The sequence below is a fragment of the Manis javanica genome, chromosome 3, assembly GCF_040802235.1.
Source record: "Manis javanica isolate MJ-LG chromosome 3, MJ_LKY, whole genome shotgun sequence".
Taxonomy (NCBI): domain Eukaryota; kingdom Metazoa; phylum Chordata; class Mammalia; order Pholidota; family Manidae; genus Manis; species Manis javanica.
Window position 1 is genome coordinate 39,837,245 of NC_133158.1, and position 27,921 is coordinate 39,865,165.

General features: G+C 62.1%; 1 protein-coding gene across 8 annotated transcripts in view; it reads right to left on the reverse strand.

Moving 5' to 3' along the window:
• Nucleotides 1–27,921, reverse strand: part of COL18A1 (collagen type XVIII alpha 1 chain) — an 89,178-nt gene that overhangs the window by 7,596 nt on the left and 53,661 nt on the right. For 4 of the 8 annotated variants that reach the window (XM_037004976.2, XM_037004970.2, XM_037004972.2 and 1 more), the window contains 29 exons: nt 25,937–26,469; nt 20,345–20,428; nt 19,513–19,572; nt 17,836–17,962; nt 14,192–14,265; nt 13,861–14,046; nt 13,491–13,517; nt 12,560–12,622; nt 12,398–12,484; nt 12,065–12,118; nt 11,760–11,918; nt 10,970–11,032; nt 10,067–10,093; nt 8,296–8,436; nt 7,702–7,764; nt 6,677–6,703; nt 5,482–5,553; nt 5,109–5,144; nt 4,759–4,848; nt 4,242–4,271; nt 4,109–4,135; nt 3,782–3,844; nt 3,428–3,502; nt 3,044–3,070; nt 2,805–2,858; nt 2,453–2,527; nt 1,192–1,260; nt 594–636; nt 31–93 (listed from right to left, as the gene is read on the reverse strand). In XM_037004976.2, coding sequence (XP_036860871.2) covers nt 31–93; nt 594–636; nt 1,192–1,260; nt 2,453–2,527; nt 2,805–2,858; nt 3,044–3,070; nt 3,428–3,502; nt 3,782–3,844; nt 4,109–4,135; nt 4,242–4,271; nt 4,759–4,848; nt 5,109–5,144; nt 5,482–5,553; nt 6,677–6,703; nt 7,702–7,764; nt 8,296–8,436; nt 10,067–10,093; nt 10,970–11,032; nt 11,760–11,918; nt 12,065–12,118; nt 12,398–12,484; nt 12,560–12,622; nt 13,491–13,517; nt 13,861–14,046; nt 14,192–14,265; nt 17,836–17,962; nt 19,513–19,572; nt 20,345–20,428; nt 25,937–26,469 — 2,499 coding nt within the window. Of the gene's footprint in view, nt 1–30; nt 94–593; nt 637–1,191; nt 1,261–2,452; nt 2,528–2,804; nt 2,859–3,043; nt 3,071–3,427; nt 3,503–3,781; nt 3,845–4,108; nt 4,136–4,241; nt 4,272–4,719; nt 4,849–5,108; nt 5,145–5,481; nt 5,554–6,676; nt 6,704–7,701; nt 7,765–8,295; nt 8,437–10,066; nt 10,094–10,969; nt 11,033–11,759; nt 11,919–12,064; nt 12,119–12,397; nt 12,485–12,559; nt 12,623–13,490; nt 13,518–13,860; nt 14,047–14,191; nt 14,266–17,835; nt 17,963–19,512; nt 19,573–20,344; nt 20,429–25,936; nt 26,470–27,921 lie in introns of all 8 variants that reach the window. The other 4 variants (XM_073231224.1, XM_037004969.2, XM_037004971.2 and 1 more) reach the window with 1 other exon arrangement.

Below are 27,921 nucleotides of genomic sequence, written 5' to 3' on the forward strand. Positions count from 1 at the left end.
TCCTCTGCGGGGGGCTGCCAGAGCGCTCACCTGGTGGTCCGGGAGGGCCCACGTCTCCTTTGTCTCCCTTGGGTCCAGAAGGCCCCTGGTACCCTGGAGGGGCAGAGACCGTCATCCAATGTGTGACAGGGACCTCTGGGATGTGCCCTCTGTCCGCACACCCCTGGCCCTGACCCCAGATGGGGGACGGGGCGCCACACAGATGCGGGGCCCTTCAGAGCAAGAGCTCGCATACAGCAGGAGCGCTCGGTGGCCCCACCCAAGGGGCCACAGCCCCACGGGTCTGCTCTCCAGGCCACACTGCTCCTGTGGGGTGGGTGCACTGACAAGTGGCAGTCTGGAAGCCAGATCTAAACTCTGGCCAGCAACTGGGTGGTCACTCAGTGTCCACTCCTGCCCATGGTCAGGCCACCTGGAAGGCCATGCTGGGACGAGGCAGGAGGCCCAGCAAAGGGGGCCGTGATCAATTGGGATTGGAGTGTATGGGCCCCCCGGCATTCATGCTGCCTCAGGGTGGGGGTGCCAGGTTACTGGGGAGCTTGGAATCCCAGAGCACCCCACGAAGACCCTCCCTGGGGCCCCAGGAGCCCCACCTGGCAATCCTGGAGGTCCTGGGCGGCCAGACTCCATAAACACCTGCAAAGAAGCTGGCCAGTGAGGTGGGGCTCTGGCGACTGAGGCCACCCTATCCTGGGGGTCTGAGCCCCAGAGGCCCCATCCCTGCTGCAAGGCCACACAGGCACTGCCCGCTCCGCCCAAGGGCAGGGTGCCGGGATGGGAGCAGGGGTTCAGAATCAGGAGTCGGTCAACCTGCTTCACCCTTGTCACATTGCTTAGCCTTGTAATTGGGGATGCCTGCCCCTCCCCAGACCATGGGGCTTAGGGCTCAGGTTCCTTGATCCAGAGACCCCTTCCTTCCCCTGGCCTTCACTTCCCTGGGGGGCTTGTCTCTAATGGACTGCCTGCCAGGTGTGGCCCACCGGGCAGGTGGGCCTGGGTCCCAGACTCCTTCCAGAAGCCCCGACCCCAGGGTGCAGAGGCCATGGCTTGGGCTGCCCCTGCCTCAGGGTTGGCCTCCCCTGGGGGTGTCAGCCTTCCTGAGGTGTCTGTGGTGGAGGAAGGAAGGTGGCAGCTTCTGCCAGGGGCCAGGGTGAGGACCATGGTGGCAGAACGGGCAGTGGGGTGACTTACGTTGCTGTCATACACAGGAGTCCCAGGAAGGCCTGGGGGCCCCGGAGGCCCTGGGGGGCCCGGCAGACCCTGCAGGGGTGAGAGCTCTGGTCAGTCATGGGCACAGCTGGGCCAGCGACACTGGCCAGGGCAGTAGATGGGTGGGGAGCATTTCTAAAAATCACGGCAAAATGGGAAAACTGCACTTGACAGCATGACATCAAGGAAGGATGGAGCTTCCTCTGTGCCTGCAGCTCCCAGGGACGGTGCTGTCCCTGCCCATTCCAGGCGAGCTGGGCTCAGAATGTCCCTCAGGCGGTGTGTGCGTGTGCCTGGACATGAATGCAGATTCTCAGACACAAGCTCCGGGTGTCCAGCTGCACGCTTCCCAGTCAACAGGTCGGCCCTGGAGGCCAGTGCAAGCAGGCTTGAGCCAGTGTGGATTTGACCTTGTTTTCATGGGATCATTCACAGACAGAGAGCATCCTGCCCCGCCACCCTGAAGCACTGTGCCCAACTGGCAGGGGCCCTCCTGTGCCTGGGAGGAGCATTGGGAACACACTCAGGCGGTGTGTGTGTGTTCCCCCCACCGCCATGCTGACATGTTTTGGGGCCCGCCCTTGCCCCATGACTGCCCTGAGGTCACGGTCAGGCTGGCCAAGCTGGAAGGCCTGGCAGTGGGATGAGAGCCAGGACTCCGGCCCACAGGCAGTGGGTGGGGCGAGTCTGTCCTCCGGATGCACCCACGTGGCCGCTGTACCACCCTACGAGCTGGTATCATCCCATCCCCTGACCAAGAGGTCGTGTGCTCCGGCTGGGTTGGAGCCCTGCGAACGCACTCCCACTCCTGATTTGCATGAGATCACAGCCCCGTCGTCATCCCCAAGAAGGAAGAGGCCCCCACAAAGAACCCAGAGTGCTGGGGACACGAGGCGGGGGGCCTGCCCGGCTGGGGACGCAGCAGGGGGCCAGCGCAACCCACCACACTGCCCTGTTGGAAGCCAGTCCTGAGGCTTGATGGCATCTCAGGGGAACCATTGAAAACGCCTTACCCTGCTGACACTGCTGAGATGGACCCTCAGCTCTAAGGACAGCAGAGCCACGGGAAATCACCACTCGGTAATAAGCAGAGGACATGTGATAGGTGGGCACGTGCTGGAGCCACACAGGTGCCCGTTCATGGCGCATGTGCACACATGTGCCCGGGGTATTGGGTTGAAGGACCACAGTGGGGTCATGGGTCAGGCATCCCGGAGCGGCCATCACTCCGGAGGACACTCACCCTCACTCCAAATCCAACGCTGGCGAGTCCTGGCTCCCCCTTCTCTCCTTTCAATCCATTCACTCCGGGGCGACCCTGGGGCAGAGCACAGGGGGAGGCGACTGCTCCCTTCTGGCCCATACACACCCGGGCCCCAGCCTGCACCCCCAGGCTCGGGGAGCCCCCACCCAGGGCCTCCATGGGGAGAGCAGGGCCTGGGGACAGATAGCATCCGCAGCTGTCCCTGGGGGAGGACCACGGGTGGCAGAGCCGTCTGGGCCAAGCCCTGCAGGCCCACCACGCACGCGACGAGGCCCCTCCCTGCCCCAGGCTGTTGCTGACCACACACAGGATGCAAGACCCCAGGCCTCACCGGCCGTCCGGGGAAACCGATCTCTCCCTTGTGCCCGGGGCGTCCGTAAGGGCCCTGCGGGAGGGGGAGAACTTTGAGGCAAGCAGAGCCCCCAGTGGGGTCTCCTACCCAACACCTGCCCCGGGTTTCAAAGGTGCGGCTGGCATGTGAACCCGGTCACTCCTGCTCCACAGGCAGGGACGACAGGTGACACCCTTCCAGATGGCAGCAGGGTCACTGGGGGGCCTGGGCCTGCTCACCGGGGGTCCTCGGAAGCCGGGCTCTCCCTGAACGGAAGATCAGAAGACACCATTAGGAGACCATAAGTCACCCCCCACAGGAGGGCCCAGAGGGGAGGGAGGACCGGGAACAAGCAGGGAGGTCCTGGAATGGGGCTTCTGTCCCAGAACTGCACAGATGGGGTAACCCTGGGGCCCTGAGCTCGGGGACCCTGTGCGTGCGGTGCCCTGGCTGGGGCACTGGCCGCCATCCGGCCTCGGGCGCGAAGCTGGGCAAGGCCGCCAGAGTCCTCTCTGGGCCCGAGCGTCCACTCCCCCTTAGGAGGACAGACCTGTCCAAGCCACCTCTGCAGTCCCGGGGACCTCGCTCCCGACCCGGGGCGAGGATGCAAGCAGCCCACTCACCTTGGCACCCTTCTGGGCAGGGGGCAGCACTCTACCATCGGCGCCGAACACTGCGCCCGGCTCGCCCTTCTCACCCTGGAGCAATGGCAGGCAGCCTGCGGTCAGGGGTGGGCTCCGGGGAGGAGGGGCCTGGCGCCCACCCAGGGGAGCCCCAACAGGAGGCGTCGAGCAAACCCCCGAGACAGGCACACGGTGAGCGGAGCCTCCCGGGTCACAGTGGGGGAACCTCGAGAAGCTGAGTCACGGCTCATGGCTCCCAATGTGACAACTTGGCAAGTTGGCTGGGGGGCTCCCGGTGCCCCCCTCAGAGCCCGAATGCCCCTCAGGGTCACAGGGGACTGCCCCTGCCCTCACCTTGAGTCCCGGCGGGCCCTGCGGGCCTGTGGAGCCCAGGTCACCCTTCGGCCCGGCTGGTCCCTGCAGGGAAGTGGGGGAGTGGGGGTCTGCTCGGCAGACCACAACCTGAGATGGCCACTCCCGATCCTCCCACCCCAGCTGCCAGACCATGCCTGCCTCCAGAGTCTGAGCGGGGACAGGTGGAAAAGGGCCTGCTACACCCCGTCCAGACCCCCTCCCCATGGCCCTGCCCCGGACCCCGGGGCCCCTGCTCAGATGCCAGCGGTCCCCCGGCCTTGCAGCACCTGCCAGGCCAGCGCTGGGGTGGGGCCAGGAGCTACTCACGGGGAAGCCGGCGAACCCTGGCCGGCCCTGTGGAGGAGAGAGAGTCAGTCCCAGCGCCACATGGCACTGCGTGGGGACATGACAGGTGGGTGCCCGCCATGCGGCTGCAGCCCTTAGTCAGGGTGGCTCATACCTCAGGTCCCGGCACGCCAGCCAGCACTCCCTGTCAGCAAGTCAGCAGAAAGAAGATCAAGAAAGGGAAAAATTAAAATCTATGTCTTGTTATTTTGCGCAAAGATCAACAACACAACATAAGACATTAAATGCAAACGACAATTTTGCTTTCGATAGTCTCCCCACTTTGGCCTCAAGGTCCATGGGTAGAGTGGAGCCGCCTCCTGGGAGCCAAGCCATATGTGTGGGGCCCTGGGGGACATCTGGAGCCTGGCACTGGGCTGAGGGCGGAGTGGCCACAGGGCAAGGCAGGCGGGGGCCCCCACCAAGCTCTCTGTGGAGTTTGTTCCTCTCTGGATACCCAAACCCATCTGTCCTCTCAGTTACTGGGAAGTCTGAGCACAGGGTGACATGCCCCCTGGTTCCAAAGAGACCCACAGATGGGAACCCGGGGTCCTGGGGGGTCAGCCTCTGGGCGCAGAGCTGGCAGCCCCAACCTGGGGCAGAGTGCCAGCCCAATCAGGCGGCGTCCTTACGTCCTGCTCTGACGCGTAGATGACGGGCCCTGGAGGTCCGGGGGGTCCGGGGAGGCCTGGCTGCCCGACTCCGTCCCGCCCCGGGTCGCCCTAGAAGAAAAAGCCAGCGTCCAACACGTGGGCTGCTTTTGGGGGGGACTGTCCAGTGGTCCTGCCGGGACCCTGGGGCCCACCCAGGATGTGGAAGGGGTCACCAGAGCCCGTGGAGAGTTTGGGGGGCAGGGCTGGTGCTCAGCCGGGACTCTGCACGCAGCCCAAGGTCTTTGTGTCTGGGCTGGGGGGCCTCGTGTGGGAAGCGCTGCCCGAGGCCTGGTTGCATGCCTCCCTGCAGGCCCAGCCCCCACATTCACCTTCAGTCCCTGGGTCCCTTTGTCTCCTTTTGGTCCCTGCAGACAGGAAGGAAGGAAACAGCTCATCGAAAGAGAAACTGAGGCCCCTTCCCAGAGACCCTGGACCACCAGGCCCAGCTGAATGAAGACAGAGAGCGTCCTTCCCTCTCTGACCACATGGGGCCCTGGGGGTGGGATGGGTGAGCCAGGCAGGAAACCCCTTGGGCAGCGTGGACCCCTGACTCATGTCCCATGGGGCTGGGGCTTCCAGGTCCCTTGGGGTACAAAGAGCAGGTTGGGGGATCCCTGGAGACCCCACCCCAAGAAGCCGGCTCTCGTCCAGGTGTGGCACCCTCAGGGCTGTTCCCCCTCAGTAGCCCTGGGGGTCACTCGCCTGGGTCCCAGCCATGCCCTCCTTGCCAGGGAGGCCGGGGAAGCCGGGAGGTCCATCTGCTCCTACTTCTCCCTGCACCAGAAGTGTGAAGACGACACCTGTCAGCCTCCAGCCCAGCGAATCACGGCGTCCGGGTTCTGCCTTACTGGCTCACAGCCCTGAAGGCCTCCCCAGGAGCCACGTTGGGCAGGGGAGGGGAGGAGGGGCCAGGGGCCAGGTGGCCGGAGGACTGCTGGGTGGGCCCCAGGATTTACCCTGCAAAGCAGGGGGGAGCTGTCCTATGATTTGGGGAAAACCCAGGGGGTGGGTGTCCAGAAGGGGGTGTCCTGGGGAGGACTTCCAGGGGTAAGCCCTGGGGGTGGTACCCCAGGACAGGCCCGTGCCACACTGTAAGGAAGGCAGGGCTGAGGTGCTACACAGAAGACGGAGCTGGGAGGTCAGCATGCAGAGCTCCCCCCACTGACGCTCCGAGGGATACACCATGTGTCCTGCGGGGGACATCCCACCCGAGGCCTGACATCCTCTCCGGCCCCTGCTGGCCAGTGACCATTGTTCCCTGAACCCAAGAAGAGGCTCCGACCTTGGCCCCTGGTGGCCCGGCCACTCCAGGATCCCTCTAGAGAGGACGACGCTGCTCTGAGTCAGCTGCCCAAAGCAGCACCCACCCCCGACCCGGAGCTGTGGGTAACTCCTCAGCTGGCGCTCAGAGCTGAGGGTCCTGGTGGGGTGGCCTTGTTCACGGTACCCGACCGGGCTGTCCTGGGTCCATGCCACTCGTTCACTGTAAGGCTTCTACTGAACCACTTTTAGCAGCTCCAGAAAGCTAGCGTGCCCCAAACTCAACCTCTTCAAATGCCCCAAAGGTTTGCAACTCAAAGTAAAACATTCTACAGGGAAGTGGTGCCATAGCATGGGTGACCCTGAACACCCCTGACCATGCCACGTGGGGGAGCATGGGGTGCTTGGGGGCCTGGGGAGCCAGCTCTGCCCCCTGGCTCCCCTCTGCCCCCAGGCCAGCAAATGCCCATCAGTTATGCGAAGTGAGGCATCTGGGGCACCAGTGAGCAGCCAGCTGGGGGATTGCCCCACCCCCCAAGATGCCCTGCGGCTTGCAAATGTCCCCCAGGAGCGCCTGCTGTTGCTGTGGTGGGAACTCCTGGCTGGGGGGGCAGCAGGGCTGATGGCACCCACTGACCTTGTCTCCAGGAGGGCCGGGTGGTCCCTGTGGGCAGAGCAGAAAGAGGGCATGAGGTGGAGTAGCTCCAGGTCGGGGGTGCCTTCTCCCACTGGAGCCCCCGAGGGGGTCTATCCTGGGCACCACCTGCATCCCACAGACGTTACAAACCCGCCAAGTGGGAGTGCAGAGGCCGCCCCACCTGGCACACTCAGCTGGGTGGTGGCCGGAACACAGGGAGGTTGCATTTTATTAAACTAAATGCAAGTGATGTGAACAGATGGAAGGCTGTCCTAAAGAGGGCCATGCCCGTGACCTCACTGCCGCCGCCCATGGAGGCCTCCCACCTTCCTGGTCACAGCCGTGATGACCGTCACCTGTTACATAGCAGTTAACAGCTATGCCAAAAAGTGGGACTTTTCAATGAAAAAAGCAAAGGCCAGTTAAGAAAAGGGCTGGGGCTCACTGTGGCTTGCTCTCTGCCCCAGGGCCGCCTCATTCTCAAAGCTCGGAGTGGGAAGCTAACCTCTGGCCAGGTGGACGCTCTGGGCCCAGTGCCCTGGCTGAAGGCTGCCCCCAGCACCTCCCACAGGGGCTGCCACGGGGCCTGGGCTCTGAGGGGATGGAGCCCCTTCTCTGCACCCCCTGGGCAGCTGCCCAGGGGCAAGCCTCACAGGCGTCTTGTCTGAGCTTGGCTATTTGGGTTTGTCAGTCACTGTGGCTGAACCTGATCCTGCCCAGTGCACCCCTTATTGGCTGAACAGAGCAGGATTTCATAGGAATGACCCATTTTTATTAATTCAAGTTCTACTCAGGACAAAAATTTACTTCCCAAAATCACAGCCATAAAAAGAACTCAGTGCCTGGTATTTCCCAGAAGCTCCTGTTCCTGTATCCTGACCCGTGTCACTTTCCCATTGGAAAATGGTTCTCTTCCCGTGGCCCCAAGGGGGCACAGTGCCCTGAAATCTCACAGTCCTTCCTGTCCCCACTTGGGGCTGAACCAGGGATGCCCCCGAGCACCAAGCCAGCTGGCTCGGGCTTACCTGCGGCCCCTCGGTGCCTCGCACTGTCGGCCAGAAGGGTCCCCCGGAGCCTTCCATGTCATCCTGCAGGAGGACACAAAGGGACATGTGGGTCTGCACCACTTCTTACAGGAGGAGACCCCTCCCCAAGGCTGCCAATGGCCCGAGGTGGAGACACCATGGCCGAGCAGGCTGTGCCAAGGGCTGGGGTTGCCTGGAAACCAGGTCCTTTGTCCTCAGATAAGAAGCCTCTGCCAGGTCCCAGGGACCCTGCCGGTGGGCGCCTCGTCCAGCCCCTGTGGGCCGGGTGGTCTGTCTGAGTGCCGGGGCTGGGCTGTATTCAGTTTATGCTTTTGCTCCCCTCCAGCAGCCTTTCAGCATCACGCACGGGACATGGGCCCTGAGCGGCAGCTCCGGCTGCCCGTGGCTCTACCCTGGGGCACCGTCTGGGAGGCATGCAGTCAGGAGTCAGGGACGGCTGTAGACATCCCTCGTTCGGGGTGCTGAGGACAACAAGCCACCCTGCAGAGCCTCATGGATGCTCACGGCTCAGAATGGGGCCCTGCCACGGGGCTGGGGGAGGTGTTCTGGGGGCCAGGAGCCACCGGTACTCACAAATCCTGCAGCGAGTCCTGGTCCAGGGAGCCCGGGGGGCCCAGGGGGTCCTGGGGGCCCTGGTGGTCCAGCTGGTCCAGAGGCTCCTGCCAAGCCATTCTCCCCAGGAGTGCCAATGGGTCCGGGATCTCCCTTGCTTCCCTGCACAGGGGGGAGAGAGGCATCATCACCCTTGCCCCTGGGTGTCAGCTAACCAAGCCACTGCCTCCTGGGACACCTGAGCTTCCACATTGTCACAAATCTGGAAGCCGAAGAGGTAAGTGGCACTCCACAAAGCATGCAGGCCCAACAGCAGCTCAGTTCTGAAGTCACAAGCTCACCCACTTACACACGAGGCCTGCTCCCTCCCAGGTGGTGGGCGTGAGCTTGGGGGTCAAGCTGCTCACACGGGGCGGAGGTCCTAGTGCAGGACCAGGGCAGGGGGCCTGTGGCTAGCAAGGGGCAGGTGCGCCCCTAGGGGGTGCTTAGAGGAGTTGGGACGCAGGGCCTGGAGGAGGCATCTGCGACAGCCCTTGGGCCTCAAGGGCCAGGTGAGAGCCTGGTGCTTGTGAGCAGGGACGTGGCAGGGAGGCCCTCGGCAGAGGGCTGGGCTCCGTGCAGCGTCAGCTCTGAGGCCAGGTGCACCTGCTGCTGTGCCCAGCACCCCCGAGCCCCAAGGTCACCTGACTGCCTGAGCCTCGGTCTCATCTGTGAACAGAGGTGACCTGTTTTCTCCCAGGCTGTGAGGGACACGCCAAGACCCCAGGGCTGCCCACTGCCTTGCTTCAGCCTCAAGGCCGGCTTGACAGTAAAAGGCCAGGCCAACATGGATGTTAGCCCCTCCTCCAGGCCCTGGGGACCCCCAACCTCCTCTCTGCTGGATCCTGGAGTCTCCTGACCCCCTCTGTGCTGGGCCCCAGGGCCTCCCGACCCCAACCCTACTTGGGCCCCAGGGCCAGCGCAGCCCCATGGGCAAGTCAAGCCCCCTCCACAGCTGGGCCTGCAGGAGGCTCTGGCTGTGCTTTTGCTGTCTGCGGCCTCCGTCTCGTGTCATCAGCTCCCAGGTTCCTGCCTGGGAGCACTGGGGCTAGAGGCTTCTGGACATGTTCTCGGGTAAGTCATTCAGCTTCTGTTAAAGCCTAGGTCATCTTCCCACACACGTATCTGACACCAGTGTGGGGCTGGAGAGCCCGTACTGTCACTGTGGGTCTGACTGTCCCCTGACCCCCGCCTTTCCTGGGGCTGCAGCCTCCCCTCATCTCAGGCCCCACATGTTCATGTGTGTGCGCAAGTGCATGTAGCTTACATGTATCTGCCTCTCCTTTGAACCCTGTCTCCTCTTCAGGCCCCTCTGGGCCCCTAAACCGCCACCCTGACCCATTACCACCCTCTTCTTCTCTTTCCCCCTGGGGCTTTCCTGGTGGCCCTGCCCGTGGCTGCACCACCCTCTGGCAGCTTCCCTGGGTGGTGGCCCGGTCCAGCCCATGGAGGGGGGTGAGGGACCACCCCCACAGTGGGAGGCGCGGGGGACCTGCCCTGCCGTGTGGGCTCATGCACGCAGCATGCTTTACGATGGCTTCCTCCAGATGCTTGTTTGCAAACAGGCTGCTGTGTCCCAGCCACCCTGCAGACCAGAACTCTGTGGGACAACGTGCCACCTGCCGCCAGGGGACGCCTGGCCCGACCCCACAATCTGCCAAGGAGGGCTTGTCACTGGCATCTGCCCCACCCCACTCCCTCGGGGCACCCCCAGGGCAGTCTGGAAGAGGGGCAGCACCAGGTCTGTCTGTACCTTAGGTCCTGGGGCACCCGCTTCACCCTGTGGGAAGGAGAGAGTAATTGCTGTATGACCAACCAATGTGCGGGCAGCAAGATAAACAGTCTCATTTTATCCCAACCCACGAGGCCACTATGCTGCCATTTGTGCAGATTTAGTCATCCCTGATTTTTCTCTCCCTGGTCTCAGGAGTGGGGATGTCTGGGCGTTGCCCCCGTAAGACATGTGCCCGAAACCCAAGTGCCTCCACCTGGCCCCGGCACACCTGTGTGAATTCCCGCCACGTCCTGCTGGGGGCCGGGGCTTGGGAGGCCTGGCTGTGTGGGCCAAGGTTGGCCTGGCTGCCGAAGGCCAGCGCCTCCCCGGAGGTCAGCCTCCCAGGTTGGCTGTTCCCAGAGTGGGAACAGGTAAGATGCACAGCCTCTGCTCAGCCCCAAACTGCCAGGTTCTCCCTGGAAGTGTCACGTGGAAGCTACTGCCTCCAAAGGGCTGCCTGTTGACACCTCCCTGGTTCATTCACCGGAAAACCATGGACCCAGGTCAGAGGTCTGGGTGGCCTTGGAAGCTCTCGGATGTAGCCCGGAATGAAGCTTGAAATAAGGTTTCCGGATCAAGTGAAGTGTCAGTACCCTTCAAACACCTTAGCTACTCTACATCACCAAGAAGCACTAATGTGACAATGAGATCCAGACTTTTTATGCAATTCTCAGCAAAGTTGCGAAGCCTGAAGCCCCAGGGCTGTGGGACCCTGAGGACAATGGCAGGTGGCAGCTGCGTTCTGCCTCTGCGTTGCCACCCTGTGCACTGTCCCTCCATGGAGGCCGCTGGGCCGTGGGCCCCACACCCACGGCTCATCACCCTCTGGCCACGCCATGTGGCACTGGGTCAGGCCCACCTGGACGCCAGGAGGTGACTTACGAGGCTGCCTTTCTGGCCGGTCTTTCCTGGTTCCCCGTCTCTTCCTGGAGGACCAGGGGGTCCCTGGGAACCAAAAAGCAGAGTGTGGCTCAGACTGCAGCTCATTGCTGAAAAGACTTAAGGTGGGTGGACAGTCCTGGCGTGCAGACTTCCTTAGGACACGCCCTGGGCGGGGCTCACAGGAGACCCCGCCCACAGCGACATGAGGGGCAGGCAGCTCTGCCGGGCCCTTCATTTCTCTTCTTTACTGTTTTGGTTGATGACCAAACTAGGACGATATGTAGGGCCACCAGACCCGCAGTGAGGGTCTGTCACTCCCCGGTGGTGGGGCTGGTGGCTGGCTGTGGCCGCCCCTAAGGGGAGTAGCACGCCCCTCAGTAGGGGAGCTGCACAGGCGTGCCAAACTGTTCACTCAGAGCGTGTCATCGTGTGGCCTGGTTACGATAGCAACATGTGTGGGCACCTACCAGGCCACCGTGTCTGCAGTGCTGGGAGCAGGGGATGGCAGGCCCTGAGGTCCCGGAGTGGTGACTCACCCGCCCCTGGACCCATGGAACCCCTCTGCAGACGGCCTCTGTGAGGTCTGCTGGCCCACTGAGGCCTGGAGAGGGGAGCAGCGTGCGTGCAGTCACCCAGGGCCAGCACCTCTGGCCCCTCCCCACCCCAGGGGTGCCTAGAGCCTGCGGGGTACAGAGGCTGGGGGCCGCCTGTGTCCAGATGGGAGAACCCTCTGGTCCCGCCAACACCAAATGGGGGCTAGGGCAGGTGAGGGGCGGGGTGCAGGACTCACCTGGGGACCAGGGTGCCCGGGGGGCCCATCCCGCCCGGGCACGCCAGGAAGGCCTGCGGGTCCCGGGATGTCAGAGCTGTTCATCCCAAAGCGGCCTGGCTCTCCAGGCAGGCCTGGGACGCCAGGGGGCCCTGGGGGACCGGGGAAGCCTCTTGGGCCCTGGACATGGAAAAACAGAATGGCCACTGGGTGCGGCACCCCGTGGGGACAGCACCCACCCGGATCAGGCATTACAGCCACCCCACGGGGTCCACATGTGCACGGAGGGGGCAGGGCAGCGGCCACCTGGGCAGAGGGACACTCACTCGGAGGCTCTGCAGGTCACTGCCGAACCCGGACCCCTCCATGTCGATGAAGGTCTGAGGGGAAAAAGCCCAGAGGCGTGTCACCAGGAGCCCAGACCCGGCCCCCTGGCCGCCCACTCAGCCCTGCTGGACAGCCATGCCCCAGTGTCACCTGCGGTTACAAGCAGCAGAGAGCGTGGGTGTGGGCGCCCACCCAAGGGGAGGGGTCTGAGGACGGCCACCCCCACAGGCAGCAGATGATTTCTCTGGTCCTGCTCAACGCGCTGGGAAAGCCTGGGATTCGATCTGAACGGGGCTTTAAGAAGCCACTGGCACAGGTGAGCCAGGACTCACCAGCTTGTCCTGCCTGAAGGAGGGTCCTGGTGGCCCCGGGGGCCCTTGGGGTCCTGGGGGTCCTCTTGGCCCAAGGCCAGGGTCTCCCTGGGAACAGAAGACACACAGTTACACCAGGATGCCTGGCCCCCTCTGCAGGTCAGGGGGTGGATACTGACTCACCTTCTCGCCTTTGGGGCCCACATCCCCCGGGGTCCCCGGAAAGCCCTGTGGCCCAGTGTCCCCCTGGAAGACAAAGGCCAGGCAGCCTGGTCAGGGAGAGTGCACGTGCATCTTGTCGCCATCTGCATGCCTATGACTGGGGTTCTGTGCCCTGAACACTCACTGGCCCTCAACAGAAGACTGGGGGGCTCATCAGACTTAAAATTCTGACACTCTTATAGCAAGCTGCTAATCGGGCTGCAGGCCCCTGAGCTCCGGGCACATGCAGGCCCCTGCTCTGCAAGGCACATGCAGGCCCCCACAACCGAGTGCCAGTCCGTCCATGCCCAGGTGCCCTGGTCTCCCTGCACGGGCAGGACAGGTCGCCACAGTGTCCCCCATCACCCGGCCTTGGCCCAAGGATGCACTGAGTCTTGGTCAGCCATCGTGGGCCGGTCATGTGCTATCCTTCCCCATCTCTTGTTATCTTTTCTCTGGTATGTTGTTCCCCAAATCTTTTGCAACCTTCTTGTGTCATTTTACCATGTTTCTTGGAAGTAGCGTTTTGGTAATTTTTAGAAATCCCGACTAAGTGTTTTAGGCCAGAAATGCGCCCTTGGTAAGCCCTGAAGATGGTCCTTGTTGGGGCCACGCCCCCCGACCCCCCACGGGCAGTCTTCCCCCCACTAAAAGAATCTGGAAGCTGTTTCATTTCTTCCCTTCGCCTGTTTCCCGGTATTCAGCCAGGGCTTCATGCACACAGGCTAAATCCCCTATTTTTCTATCAATGGTTAGATATATTTTCTTCACGAAAGTTGAGTTCCATTCTCAAAATGGCTTCAGCTTGAAATGTCTGCTGTGTTGAGTTTAAAGAGTGTCACCAGGTGAAGAGGCCAGAGGGTCTTGTGCACGTGTCACAGACTCTCTGGCCCTGGAGGAGAAGCAAACTTACGGGTTTTCCATCTTCACCGGGGTTGCCCTGGAACACGCAAGAGAAGCCATCAGGGACAGGATGGGCTGCCCCCCAAGTCGGCAGTGGAAGCGGCCCCCTGCCCTCCAAGCCCCGGCAGCACTGGGCCCCCATGGGAGGGGGGCTGTCCGCGTGGTGGGGAAGGCGGCCCAGCCCTGGTCTACGGAGGCAGGCTCTGGGCTGCCCCGGCTGTGCCTCCCTGAAACCCTACAGCTGTCCCGAGGGGCAGCAGGCGGCCATCGGAGCAGGTGCTGTCCTGAGAGCTCCAAAGCCCAAGGACCCCGCTGCTCTGCCCCAGCAGCCCCCACCTCCAGCCCCTCACCCTGGGCGGACCCCAGGCACATGTACTCACGGTCTCGCCGTCCTTCCCAGGGCTGCCATCCCTCCCTGGCGGCCCGGGGGGCCCAGGGGGGCCCTGTGGCCCAGGAACAGGCTGTGCTTCGGGGCTCCACACTGCTGCGCCTGCAGGGCCCTGGGGATCAACTGGGCCGGGCAGGACCCCAGCACCTGGCTCCTCTTTCTGCCCCTCCACGCTTCCCTGGGGACAATGGGGAGAGGGCATAGGCTGCGGAGCCCCAGGCACGCGGCCGCCAGCACCCCTCATGTGCTGGGCATGGGAGGGGACACAGAGGAAGGGGCTGAGCCGGGAGCTCGTCCTGCGGTCTGGGTTGGGGGTGCCGCACCTGCTCCAGGCTGCTCCCGGGGCTCCGGACACTCCCGTCCCACCTGGAGACCACATCTGAGCGCAGGGTCTGAGCTGGGGAGGCAGAGGCACCGTCAGATGAGCCCAGGCTCTGCTCTCGGCTGCCCCTCCCAGCACCAGCCGCCCACCCGGCACAGCCCGGTGCTTCCTCCTCTCACTGCACCACTGCAGGGGCTGGTGTGCATCAGCGCCCTGCTCCCCTGAAGGCCATGAGAGCGAGGCTGCCTGACAACCTGCTGGCCACACAGGGAAGCCCAGCCCTGCGGTGGAGGGAGATGGGCACACGGCCCGGTGAAGGGTCCCCACGGGCCAGCGACGTCCCCTCTGGCTTCTTTTGGGGCGTGGTGGGCTGGGGGTTCCGGGACCCTGTCAAGGGTCCTGACCATGGGCCAGATCCGGCCAAACCAGCCCTCAGCCCACTGTTGTGGGGCCTGGAGCTGAGGATGGTTCCCACAGACTGTGAAAGAACAAAGCAACACACAGGGTGTGGGCTGGGGGGTGGGGGGCGGACACAGCTCTGGAGGGGAGGGGAGGGGGCTGGACGGGTGGGGGGCAAGCATGGGGGATGGGGGCATGGGGGACGGGGGCATGGTGGATGGGGGCACAGAGGACTGGATGGGTGGGGGGCAAGCATGGGGGATGGGGCATGGGGGATAGGGGCACAGGGGACTGGACAGGTGGGGAGCAAGCACGGGGTCAGCGGGCACAGGGGACAGTGGAGCACAGGGCGTGGGGAGAAGCATGGGGACCAGGGTGGCACAGGGGGCAGGGGTCACAGCGGGAGGAGGCACCCGAAGTGTTTGCCGCTTATCCCACCCCATCCTGCCACGACTGGGTCAGGGTGAGCACCGCCCTCTCTGTGACTGACAAGGTGTTTGAGGGGCAGACTCTTCCCAAACCCATCCCCCAAGGGTCAGCACCACTGGTCATTTAGGAAACATAGGACCCCCTGCTGGAAACGCTGAGTGTCCCTGGGGGCTGGTGGGCGCCTGCTCCTGAGGGGAGCCGTGGGACTCTGGCCCCTTGCTGAGGTTGGAGGGGCCCCGGCAGTGCAGTGGGCTGGGCACTGGACAGGCGCGGAGGCCACTCAGTGGAGCTGGATAGGCACACCTGGGGATAGGCACACCTCACGGGCTGGCACAGGTCTGTGGGCGCCTGTCGCCATGCCCAGAAGAACTGCCAGACACCAGGTCCCCACTACATCCACTCTGGAAGCCCCTGCAGCCCCCAGTCTGGCAGCCGGGCCCCCCCCCAGGGCTGCACTGTGAGTCACAAGTCGGCCACTGGAGGGCAGCCCTGCCCCTTCCAGAGCAGAATCCTAGTACGTGATTTAGGGAAAATGTAAAATCCCAGCTTCAGTGAACATTTGAAACTGAAGAGAAAGCAGAGGGCTGCCTGTGTTCACGGGTTGGGAGACCTGTGCCCTGCCTGTGAAACTGGGAGGCTGTTTTTGTAGAAACTGACTTTAAAATTCTTAAGAAAATGCAAGGACAATGAATACCAAAGCCATCTTGCAAAGGAAGAAGAAATCTGGAGGACACAACGTGGTCTCCAGACTCACGGCAAAGCTACACTGTCAAGATGCCACAGCACCGCTGCCAAGAGAGTCACAGAGATGGACAGAGAAGGGCCCAGAGACAGCCACACGCATGGGGCTGGCCGGCTTCCAACAGCTGGAAGAAGGGCAGCCTTTGATAAACAGTGCTGGGAATAGACGTTTAGAAGCAAAAACGTATGAAGAACCAATCCATCCCTTAACACCATATACAAAAACTTACTCAAAGTGCATCACAGACCTGAATGCAGACCTAAGACTGAAAAACCTGTAGAACACAAAGGAAAACCTTTGTGACCTTGGGTGGGGCAGGATTTCTTAAGTGTGGTGCCAAAAGTGACATCCATGAAAGAATGAATCAATGAATTCATTCATCAAACTTAAATCACAATAAAAACATTCACTGTGATTTCACTCATCTGTGGAGTATAAGAACAAAGAAAAAATTGAAGGATCAAAACAGCAGCAGACTCACAGAACCTGAGAATGGACTAACAGTTACCAAAGGGAAACGGACTGGGGAGGATGGGTGGGAAGGGAGGGATAAGGGCGGGGAAGAAGAAAGGGGGCATGATGATTAGCATGTATAATGTGGTGGGGGGGCATGGGGAGGGCTGCAGAGAAGACAAGTAGTGATTCTACAGCATCTTACTACATGCTGATGGACAGCGACTGTAATGGGGTACGTGGTGGGAACTTCATGATGGGCGGAGTCTAGTAACCATAATGTTGCTCATGTAAATGTAGATTAATGACACCAAAAAACAAAAACAAAAACAAAAAAACATTCACCGAACATTCATTCAAACTTCCGCACTTCCGAAAATGCTACCAACACAACGGCAAGAAGCACAGACACTGAGGAGACATCTGCAGAATGGACAGCCGGTGAAGGAGCCGCACCCAGGGCGGAAAGCACTCCCGCAGCTCCGGAAGCAAGCAGCCCGTGAGCCGACAGGTGCAGGATTCGACGGGTCCCTTAGGAGAACCCACACACAAATGCACGTGAGCACCAGGAGGATGCCCGACATCATCCGTCCCCAGGAGGCCGAGTGAAGCCCTCGATGAGAGGCCACCTCACACCCGTCAGGGTGGGCGCGAGGATGTGGACTGGGTCCCCAGCAGGCACCAGAGGGCGCGAGGAGCCCAGACCCCCATGGGAACGCCAAGTGGTGCAGCCGCTCGGGAAGCAGCAGGCGGCTTCTCAGTCCTCAGCCCTGCCCTGCCATCCGAGTGTCCCACTCAGGGCATTTCCCTGAGAAGTGGAAGTGCGTGTCCACACAGAGGCCTGGCTTAGAATCCCCAGGGCAGTCCTATTTGGAACAGCCCCAAACTGAAACCTCTCGCATGCCCATCAGCAGGTGGATGGATAAGCAGAGGGTGGTCCAAGCACTTGGGGAAGTACTGTCCCCTGTAAGGGCCACGTGGGGGACACAGTGGCCATAGAATCTGAGAATGACCCCTGGCTCACAGCAGTAATGATGCTAGAACCTCTGTTCTACAGCTGCAGGGAACTAAATCCTGCCAGCAGCCCGAGGGAGAAGGACCCTGATGCCCGCTAGGGCCTCTGGGAGGGGATGCAGCCCTCGGGTGCCACGAGCAGCTGCACCCACAGAGCCCCGAGATGAGGTGGCACTCCTGACAGCAGCCAGGTCTGTGGCTTTCATCATGCAGCAACAGGCACTGACACACAAAGGCCCTGCCTCTAGCAGGTCGCATGTGGCACTCACGGGGCCAGCAGACCGCCACGGCCACCAGGGGAGTCCCGCCTCCAAATGCTGACCCACCTGGCTCCAAGGCCACCCCCCCTCAAAGCACCCCTCGTGTCCTCCTAGAGAGCCTGCTGCCCCAGGCTGGGAAGGGGCACCCCTCTGCAGCACCCTCAGGACGGTGCCGAGTTCCCCACCCAAAACAAGAAATGGGAGGGAAGCGTGGGGAGGGGCAGCTGTGCCCCAACTTCTCCTGGGCGGCTCATTCTAGCTGTTGACCCTGCAGGCAGGGACCACTGCCCCGGCCCGCCTTGGGCACCCCACACCAACACGCACACCATGCCCAGAGAAGGGCTCTACCTCCTAATGAGGACACTGTGGCTTCTTCAGTTTCTTCGGTTCTGGAATCTTCCACATTGCCGCCTCCGGCCAAGGGTGGAGAAGTGACCGGGGGAGCCTCGGGGAGGTTGAGTCTCAGGGGTGTGCCCTGCAAGGTGAGGGGGGAAGTGGCTCTGTTATCCAGCAGCTGCGGCTACCCCATGAATGCACACTTGGCAAGTCCACCAGGGGCAGACAGATCTGAGTTCAAGGATAAGAAGAAAACATCACGGACTTCCTCTCCAAGGGTAAAGAGTCAGGACTCTCCAAAGTTGTTTTCTCCTTAACAGCCCGTGAGAATGGGGTTCCTGTGGCCCACCCCTCAGTCCCAGCAAGTCACTGAACGCCCCCCGCCTGGAGGCCTTCCTGCGTGCCAGGGACAGACGAGTGTCCACTGTCCGTGCTGAGTGCCCAGGACAGACCCTGTGTGACGCTGGCAAGGCCCGGCTCCTTCCCAAGGTGGGAATGGTGCCTGCTGACTGGTCAGTGCTGCCAGAAGGGAAGGAGCCACCTGCATTCGAGCACAGGGTAGTGTGGGCCGTGTCCTGGGTGAGGGTCACAGCCACAGGGCCAGTGACGTACACACTCCTGGGGACGAGGCTTGCTGTGCTCTGAAAACCCACAGGGCCTCGAGTGTGTGGGCACAAGCGTGTTCAGGTGCTGATGCTGTGCGTGTGGGGGATGGTGCTGTCTGAACCTCCTGGGGACCATCATCCCTGCAGCCTGTCCAGGGGCCCCCCGCTCTCTGGGGGGTTGAAGGCAGCCCAAGCCAGACACCAGGGCCCCTGCGGCTGCATGCCTGCTGACCCGGGCAATGTCCCCAGGGACCCCGAGCCATGGCTGGCCAGGCCCACAGCCCAGACTCAGTGAATGTGGGGGCAGGGGCCACACAGAGCAGGGAGGGAGCCCCCAGGGGCCATGAGGGCCCCAGACCCGCCCACCGGCCCGCACAGAGGCTCCCCACGGTTCCTGTGTCAGGGAAGGTCTGAGCAGCCTGCGGCTGTGTTCCTGCAGCAGGGGCCCTGCAGCATGCGCTCCTCCTTAGAGCACTGCACCAGGGGCAGGGGACAGCCCACATCAGGGCACTGACCCCTCCGATTTGCTAGGTGGCCACGCGGCTGCTGCGCTGTGCAGCGTGCCCATCACAGCCAAGAGCCGCCGCTTCTGTGGGTCCCTGTGTGCCCTGTGCTGGCCTGTGCCCAGGGTACCTCGTAGGGATGGGAGCTTGGCGGGTAAGTTCCCAACCCAACCTGTGGCTGAGACAGGGAGGCCTGGAGGTGGAGAGGCACAGGCCATCTGACCCGGGCGGGCTGGAGGGGCACCCACCCATCACCCAGGGAGGCCAGCGCTCTGCCTCGGGTTCATCCAGCAGGGAAGCCACCACCCCTGCTCCGTGGTGCGTTCAGGTGGTTGGGCGGGGAAGCCTGGTGTGGCCTCCAGGGGCCTGCCTCTCTTGTCTGTACAAACCGGCTAGTCCCATGTGGCCCCACAAGCTGGAAGGGAGGCACAAATGGTATCAAGGGCACCTCACAGGCCCGAAGAATATTTAGAATCAGAAACAAATTTTGAAGAATGACCCCTCAAAACAGAGAAAAGAGGATGCCCAGCCCCAGAAGGAGCCACCAGTGCCCAGCCCCCAGGCGCCGCCTCCGCACTCACCGCTGCCTCCACGAGCAGCTCCTGGGACTCCCGCAGCCCGCTGCCCAAGTCACCGGACACCTGTGGGTTCAGAGGAGGGGGGTGAGCACAGGCCTGGAACACAGCCGGCAGCCCCCTCTACACCTCGTGCAGGGCCTGGGGGCTCTATGTGGCCGCGGGAGGGAGTGCCGGCCCTCCCCTGCAAGGCGTCTGCCCAGCACGGACAATGCACGATGCTCAGCCAGGTGAGAACAGCTCTTGGGAAACAGACCCAGCCACTGGCCACAGGGCGCCCTGAGGGAAATCCTCCCTTTGGCTTGATTATGTTCTTGGGGTCGGCTGAGGGCACAGGCCTCAGAGAGATGCTCGGCAGAGGTGGTACCAACATCATGCCCGGCAGCCCTGCACAGAGCAGTGTGTGGCCCGGGGGAGTGGGACCTGCTAGTACGTCCCCACCCAGGACACTGTTCACAGCTGTGTGGTCAGGAGCTGCCGCCGAGATCCGAGTCCCCAGACTGTCCTGACCTTCCACCCGAGAACCGGTGGCTGTTCCTGCTTAGGGCACATGCGTGGGTGCAGGGCCACCAAACACGCTCCTGCTGAGATGGCTACCGCTGCCTGCGTCACCCGGCTGGCGGTTGTCTGGGCGCCCTTCACATCTGCCCGACGCTCAGTGCATTTGTGACTGGGAGGGTCCCGGCAAGGGAGGGCTCTGATGTCCCAGGTGAGTGAAGGCACTACCCCAGGATCCTGGCAACCCAAGGGGCCCTTCCAGTCCATTGCTTCAGGGCCCCGGCCACATGGTGCTGCAGGAGGGAGACCTTGCCGAGCCCGGGCTGGGGCAGCCACTCACCTCATCGTCATCATCGTTGTCCTCCAGGCAGAGCAGGGGGCTCACACGGGGGTCCCCGCGCACCACCAGCTCTGCAATCATGCCCTAAACACAGAGGGAGAGAGGTCACCAGCAGTCCCAAGGCAGCGGCTCGGGGCTGGATACCTGGGTCTGTGCCAGGACCCAGCTCCCAGCCTGGCACTGGCTGAGGCTGATTTCAGTGGGTGACATCAACCTGAGCATGAAGGCCAAGGGTGAGCCCATCTTAGCAGAGCATCCTCAGGTCGCCGCCTCTGGGGTGTGATGAGGGGACGGGGTGGCGTCCAGAGGTGGTGCCAGCACCCCCACTCAGCATGGGGGCCTGGAGGATTCCCCCAAACCAAGGAGAGCTGCAGTCACGGGGGAGGGGTGGCAGGAATGGAGGAGCCAAGCCTGGCTCCAGGCTATTATATGGACCAGTGAGTCGATATTGAAAAGGGGCAGCAGGGCTGACAAGGTCCTCAGAGAGAGGGGCCACCTTCCCCGGGGCCAGCTGTGGTCCCCTTGGCAAACCAGAGACGGGGCCAGAAAGTGTCAGAAAACCAGGCGGGTGCAGGACTGCTGCCTGAAAGGTCACCTTCCCAGGAGGAGCAGGCGGGCCAGGCCACAGAGGGCTCGGCGATGACCCCTGTGGTCCAGGGCGCTGCCCACAGTGTGCCCTGGACCCCACCCTCCCGCTGCCCTACTCTATCCTCTCACTTGCTCCTCCGCACACGCTCCCTGTGCACTCAGCCCTGCTCTAGGCACCAGGACACAGCAGTGAGGGGGCTCTGCGCTCTCAGCGTGGACAAGCGGTCAGCAGCATGGGCCATGCCCAGGCAGGGAGGCAGACGAGGTTAGCCGCCGCAGGTGGTGTCCCCCAGGGACACAAGGCCAATGGCAGTGGACTGGGGGAGGCTGACATGTGCCAGGCCTGACCTGAACCGACAGCACAGAGGGTCAGCTCTGAGCAGAGCACACAGCGCACCACATCAAAGGCAGGGGGCAGGACCACTGCCAGCAGCGGGCCCAGCAAGGGTGCCAAGGAGCGGGACGCCAGCTGCACCGGGGCCTTTGCCTCGAGGCCCCGTGTGCCCCAGAGGAAATGGCAAGGGGCAGACCCTGCATCTTGGCCACTAGATCCCGGGGCCTGCCGCCCCCACATACCTCTTGTTTCCTCTCTGCAATGCTGTGTCCTGCTTTTTCTAGTATTTTTTTTTTTTGCTTTTTACTTTATATTTTAATACACTGGGATTTACCCCAGTGTGTTTTTCCTCAATAGTCTGTATTTCAACAATTTGAAGACACACATGTTAGCCCTCCTGAGAGAAGGGCTGAGGTCCGGGGTTGGCACGTTTTCTTTGTGAAGGGCCACACGCTCTGCCTTCCCAGGCTCTGTCACTCTCCATGGCTGCGACGGGAAGCCGGCCACAACCTATGAGCCCATTCAGACGCGCCACCCCAGAGGTTGGTTTCACATCACTCTACGGTGTCACAAAACATTCTTCTGTTGCTTTTCCCAACCACTTAAACAAGTAAGAGCCCTTCTCACTCAGGGGCTGTCCGGCAGCAGGTGACAGGCTGGCTGTGCCCACTAGCCACGTGCTGACCCTGGCCTCGGTCACCCTGTTTATCCCTCTAATTGCCCTTCAGACTCCCGTTAGCAGCGGACCCTCGGTCTCACAACCTCCTGCACACTAACAAGGAGCGTGTGCAACAGACCCATAGATCTCTCACACGTGCCCAGCTGAGCTGCACCCGAGGGCTCCACTTGTCTCTCAGGACTCAGCTCAGGCTGCCTCCTCCAGGAAGCACTCCTGGACTCCCTCCCCTGGAGGGTCAGTGCCTCTGGGGGGTCAGTTCTGCCTGATTCTGCATCTCCTTGACCTCTACTGCTGGTGATGAGGCTTGGGGGGCCTCATCCCTGTGTGTGTGATGGTAATATGCCTGCCCATGTGCATGTTACACCTGTGTGCACTCACGTGTGTGTTGTGTGGGCATATGAACTTGAGTGTAGGGGAGAGCATGGGAGCTCCAGGCAGATGGGGGTCGGGTGCCAGGCATCCCACTATGACTGTTTCCACACATTGTCCCGTGAGGCTCTGCACACCTGGCCGGCGAGGCCCCAAGCCCTGCAGGCTGTCTGCTGCTCCGCATAACGCTGGTGGCTCTGCAAGACGTGGTGGGTGCCCTGGCTGGAGCGAGAGGCATGGAGCCCCAGGCCTGGGCTGCTGCTTGCTGGCCGCCGGAGCTTTCCCGAGGCCACGTCTAGTTGGGGAGATGTCAGTAGTGCAAAAGCCAAGAGACCCACTGCAGACGCAGGCTCAGAGCCAAGTGTTGTGAAACCCGGACGCACTGTATTTTACTGACAAGGACCATCAAAAATATGCCTGTCGGCTATGCTGCAGGCTCCACGTCCTCAAGCTGAATGCGGTCAGTCAGACCCCTGGGCTGGGAGAGAGTCACTGATGGTACTGCGGCCGGGGCTGCCCCCACGGGACCTCGACTCCGGGAACCCCAGGATTCTCTGGGGGGAAGCGGCAGTCCTGGGCCTTCCTCACCCCGCCTCCACCTCCTGGCCTCTCCCTCTGCTGCTCCGGCACCCCAAGTCAGAGTGGTCCCTTGTCTCCTGCCCCTGCTGTGTGGACGCCATCACCACCTATTTCCTGATGCTTCTTGTGCTGAGAGGCTTCTGCTCACCTCACCTGCATCAAGCCCAGACTCGCCCGGGACCACCTGCCTGGGTGCACCTGGCTGCTTCTCCTGGGGTCACACCAGGTATCTATTTCACCACAGACCCTTTTCCTCCACTGCCCCATTCGATTAGGTGAGAAACACGCACACCCGTCCAGGCTATCCTAGCATGCATCACCTCCAATGGGTAAGAGAGTCAGGAGTCGGTGGTAAAGGGGGTGCCGCTGGAGCAGGGTGAGGGGCTCAGGGAAACCATGACCTCCCGTGCACCTGTGTGTCCATCTTCAGCACAGTACGTGGGCGTCTGGCATGAGGAGTCACTGCCCGAGAGCAGTGCCACTTAAAGATGGGGCTGCAGTGTCTGTGGGCAGCCCGTCCATACACAAAGGACCACCGTCAACAGAGAGGCCCAAAGACACCCCAGGGAAACAGGAAGGTGGCTCTGTGAGTGACAGGGGGCTGGGCAACAGCAGGAGAAGGCGGGCACGTCTGCTGGAGACATGAAGGCTGGGGACGTGCCGCTACAGGGTACGGACAACTGGGAAAGTGAGGGCGGGCCAAGGGGAAGCAGGAAGTAAGATTTTAAGCACAGCACTGGAGCAACTGGACAGACTACGGGCTTCCCAGGAGGCATTCACCGCACGTTTGACTCCAGGAAGCCCGAGAAGGCCAAGGAGGTGGGGATCTCTCTGCAGCACAAAACAATGAGGGGTCTGTGAGGCCCCGCCTGGACCAGCACCGGGCGAGCAGCTGGTGTGGTATGAGCGTGGGCTCAGCGTCCCATCCAGAGAGGGTCCGCGGGGATGCCCGGCTCCTCCGGAACCCTGCACTCGGGGCCCCTTCCACCACACCTCATAAATCACACACTTGAACGACTCATTCCCAAGAATCTCAGTTCAGAAAGTGAAACACTGTCCTCAACCATTGTTGTCTCCCACCAAACAGGCTTCTCCTTTCAACTGGCGGGAATCTGATCACACACCCAAAGAAGATTCCTGAAACTCGGGTCTGCAGGGACATGGGAGCCAGACTGCACCTGGCTCAGCTGGACGTGACACAAGGGTAGTCAAGTGTGTCCAGCAGACACCACCCGGGGTGAGGGGGCCACGGCCCAGAGTCTAGCAGGCAACCTCACCCTCCTGGCTGTCTCTGTATTTCTAACCTTCAAAGACTTTTCTAGGATGTTAAATGCCAAGGGTGCTTCTCCAGGCCATATTTAACCACACAAACACTTTAAATATCCCAGTGGCTTAAAAAAAAAGGCAAGGTGAAAAGACAAATGACAAATTGGGGAAATAAAGTTTGCAGGATGCAAAACAAAGATCGTTTCTTTTGCATATAATGAGTTTGTATAAATCAGTAAGAAATGGTTGAGTACATCAAAACAAAAATGCAAATAATATAAAAAGGCTGATCACAAGAAAAGAAATGCCAGTAGCCAATAAATATATGAAAAAAAATAGAAGTGCATCTTTTTTAATAACCAAGAAATGTGAATTAAAACACCCAGTCACTGTTTGTCTCTGTAGCTAATTGGCAGATGTGTTTTATGTGGATGGCATGCAGCCCTGGCCAGGCCTAGGAAAGGCCCTCTGGGTTTACCCACTGCATTTAGCGCTGCGAGAAAGGAAACCCCTGTCCTTACCAGCACTAGGCGCCTTTCCTGTTAAAGCACTGAAGACATGGACTGTCTCAGGTGCCCAGCCACCTAGAAATGCCCAGGAAATGACACAACACCTCCTTGCACAGGTCAAGTCCTCTGACCTCCTTCCAGTTAATCATGTTTGAAGATCAAAATGAAAACACAAAGAGGCCCAGTTTGGTATCAAAGTCTTGCTGGCTCCCAGATTCCAAGGGTTAAAGTTCCTGCCAAAGGTGAAAGGTCAGCTTTCAGAACCTGAGTCACCAGGACTTAGAACAACTTTAATCAAGCAGCCTTTGTCTGGACAATAATTAACTTTTGTCCCCTGGAGACACATCGCGGTCAGCACACACAGGGACCCCTGTCTGGATGGCCAGGCAGGGGCGTGCCAGCTGCAGACCAGCTCTAATGTTAGAATTCAGGGTCTCTGGAATCCCCGCTGCAGAGGAGGCCCACGTGGTTTCCAGGAGAGGCATTCCAGCTAAAGGTTCCAAGAAGTGTGGGGGCTGCAGGCCCAGGAGAAAGACCCACACAGGCTCTGGGATCTGCCTTGCTCCCAAAATGGTGGCCAGGGCCAGGGCCAGGGGAAAGGTGCTCCCTGGGGACATGGTGGAGTCGGCAACGGGCCCATCGCTGCTGGGGAAAGTGCCCACACTGCCCTGAAGCTGGTGGGGCCACTGCACATTCTGGCAGAAGTAATAGTGATCAGCACAACTGATGGGGGGGTAAAGCCCCTGGCCCAGCCCGACCCCTCCCTAGGGGCTCACACACTGCCAGCCTTCCTGAGTGCAGTCTACTGGCCCAGGGACCCCACGCACTGCCAGTCCCACTGAGCACAGGTCCTGTATTGGGCCTGGTGGGGCAGATGAGGGCCCGGGGCCCTGGGGTCACCGTGGCACCACACACAGGTGCACACACTCAGGCGGGGCTGGTGAGGGGGCAGGGGTGGGTGTGCACATAGTAAGTGGGTCCCACAGGGGCCTGCTGGGCTGTGCTGGGGCCCTCAGAGAAGCCACAAAGCCCAGGGAACCCCTTGCTGGGGCTGCCAAGGGGCCAGGACACCGGGAGACTGAATGACACCTGGGAGCCAGGTGCGGCCAGGCACCGGGCCTGTGCTGGAGGTGCGGGCTGGCGGCCAGCTGACCTCAAGAGCTTCGGCCCTAGGGCTGCTGCAGGGAGCCTGAGGCTGCCATAGTCCCTTGTCCCAGTGGCCCGTCCCTGCAGGGCCGACCACCCCCGATGGGTGGGAGGGGGGTTACCTGGAACTTGTCGGGATCAGCTCCTCCAGCCTGAGCCACGAAGATACGGGCGCCGGGCGCCAGCTCCAGGCCCTGTGGGCCGCGCACCAGGGGCGCCCGCTGGAACTCCTCACAGTCCACGTAGAGCGCAGCAGCTGCGCCGTCCACGATGAGCGCCAGGCGTGTCCACCGGCGGGCGAGGGTGGGCAGGCGGAAGCTGGCGGCCACGCGGGTGCGTGCCGCGCCGGGCTCGCTGTAGAGGAGCTGCACCTCCTGGTGCCCCGCGTGCGCGGCCGCCAGCCTCACGCCCAGCGCGACCACGGCCTGAGCAGCGTCGGTAATGGCGAACAGCACCCCTGCGCCCTCGGTGGCCGGGCGCACGTGGAAGAGCAGCGAGAAGTCGCGGAAGAAGGGGCTGGGGACGAGGTCCCGGGCCGCCTGGCTGCCGCCAGCGTCGGAGCTGAACACGTAGGCCAGCCCGACGTCTGGGTCTTCCACCTGTGGCAGGGGCTCCCCAAGCAGCTGCAGGAGCCCCACCTCGGCGCCCACGCGGCCTGCAAAGGGGAGGGAGACCCGGGTGAGGGGCGCGCGGCCGGGAACAACAGCAGGACCCAGAGGGAAACCGAGGCACGGGGGTCCCCTCGCATCCCTCTCGCCGATGGCCACCATCTCTCCCAAGCACCATGCAGGCCGCAGCGCGGTGGCCACAAGCCACCCTTCCCTCAAGAGGCTCACAGGCCCAAGGGGGCTGCAGAGACCACCCCGAAGCAGCGAGGTGGGAGGCGCAAGGGGCCGCTGCGGGGGCTGGGGGCTCAAAGTCCCTCCACCCCCGCCTCACCCCCCTGTCCCGACCCCTCCTCATTCAGGGAAGCCCCTGCTCTGCTCCCCACCCCCATCCCCACTCCTGTCCCCCTGCCTGGACCCCACCTCAGCCCCACCCCCACGCCTGGGCCCTACCTATACCCGGGCCCCCCTGCTCCTCACCCCCCATGCTGGGACCCCTGTATCTCTGCACGCAGCCCTGCCCCACACTGGAACTCCAGCCCAAGCCCGTCCCCTCCACCCAGCTCCTTGGGAAGGGCAGGGCACAGGCCCCCTCAAGGCTCCAGGCACGGCAGCACTGCAGGCCCCTGAGGCCTGTGCATGCCAGGAGCCAGCCTGGAAGGCTTCCTTCTGGGGCGTAGAACTCGGTGGGGTGGGGGGCCTGTTTCTTGAAGGGCCCTCAGCTTGCATCCGTCCTTAGGATTTCTGTGTGTGGGCCCACACTTCCAACGGTGAATCCCACCCAAGTCCCACTGGTTTGTCGGGGTTTACCGAGTGTGGGCAGCTGACCCCATGGCTGCTGCATGGGGTTCCTGTGGGCCCACCTCCCTGCCCACTGTGTCCACACTGGGTGCCACGTCGTCCTGAACTGGAGGGGGGCCAGTGGCGGGTGAATACTGCATTCTCCTTCATTAGCTGGCACTCAGCTGGGCAGCGCTACCCACCCGTGTAGTACCCTGCCTCGCAGGGTCCCCACAGAACCTCATCCACTTCATTCTGCCCAGTCAGAACCAGCCTGTCTTCCTCTGCAGTGCCATGGAATGTTAATGGGACCTTCTGCCATACAGAGCGGGGTGAGCCCAGGCTGGGGACACAGCCACCGTGCCCAGCATTCTCCTTCATTTCTTGTCCCTCCAGGTGAGACCAGAAGCCACTGTAGGGGGACACAGGCCCTGGCTGATTGTGTGCTGGGTCTGCCTGAGCCTGTGGGCACAGTGGGGACGAGGGCTGCCTCCTGGGCATGTGGGGACAGCCAGCAACCTGGCTGATGATCTCTGTGGCCAGGGGTGTCAGTGCTGGGGGAAGGGCCCTTGGTCCCTGCTGGACACAGGGAGGGGCAAACACCGACCCAGGGACAGGCCTGTTCACCGAGGACACCCCTGCATGCTCACTTTGCCAAGCAGAGTCTTGGCTTTGGGGCCACGTCTGGCCAAGGGCGCCGACCCATGGCCTTTTTCTCCAGA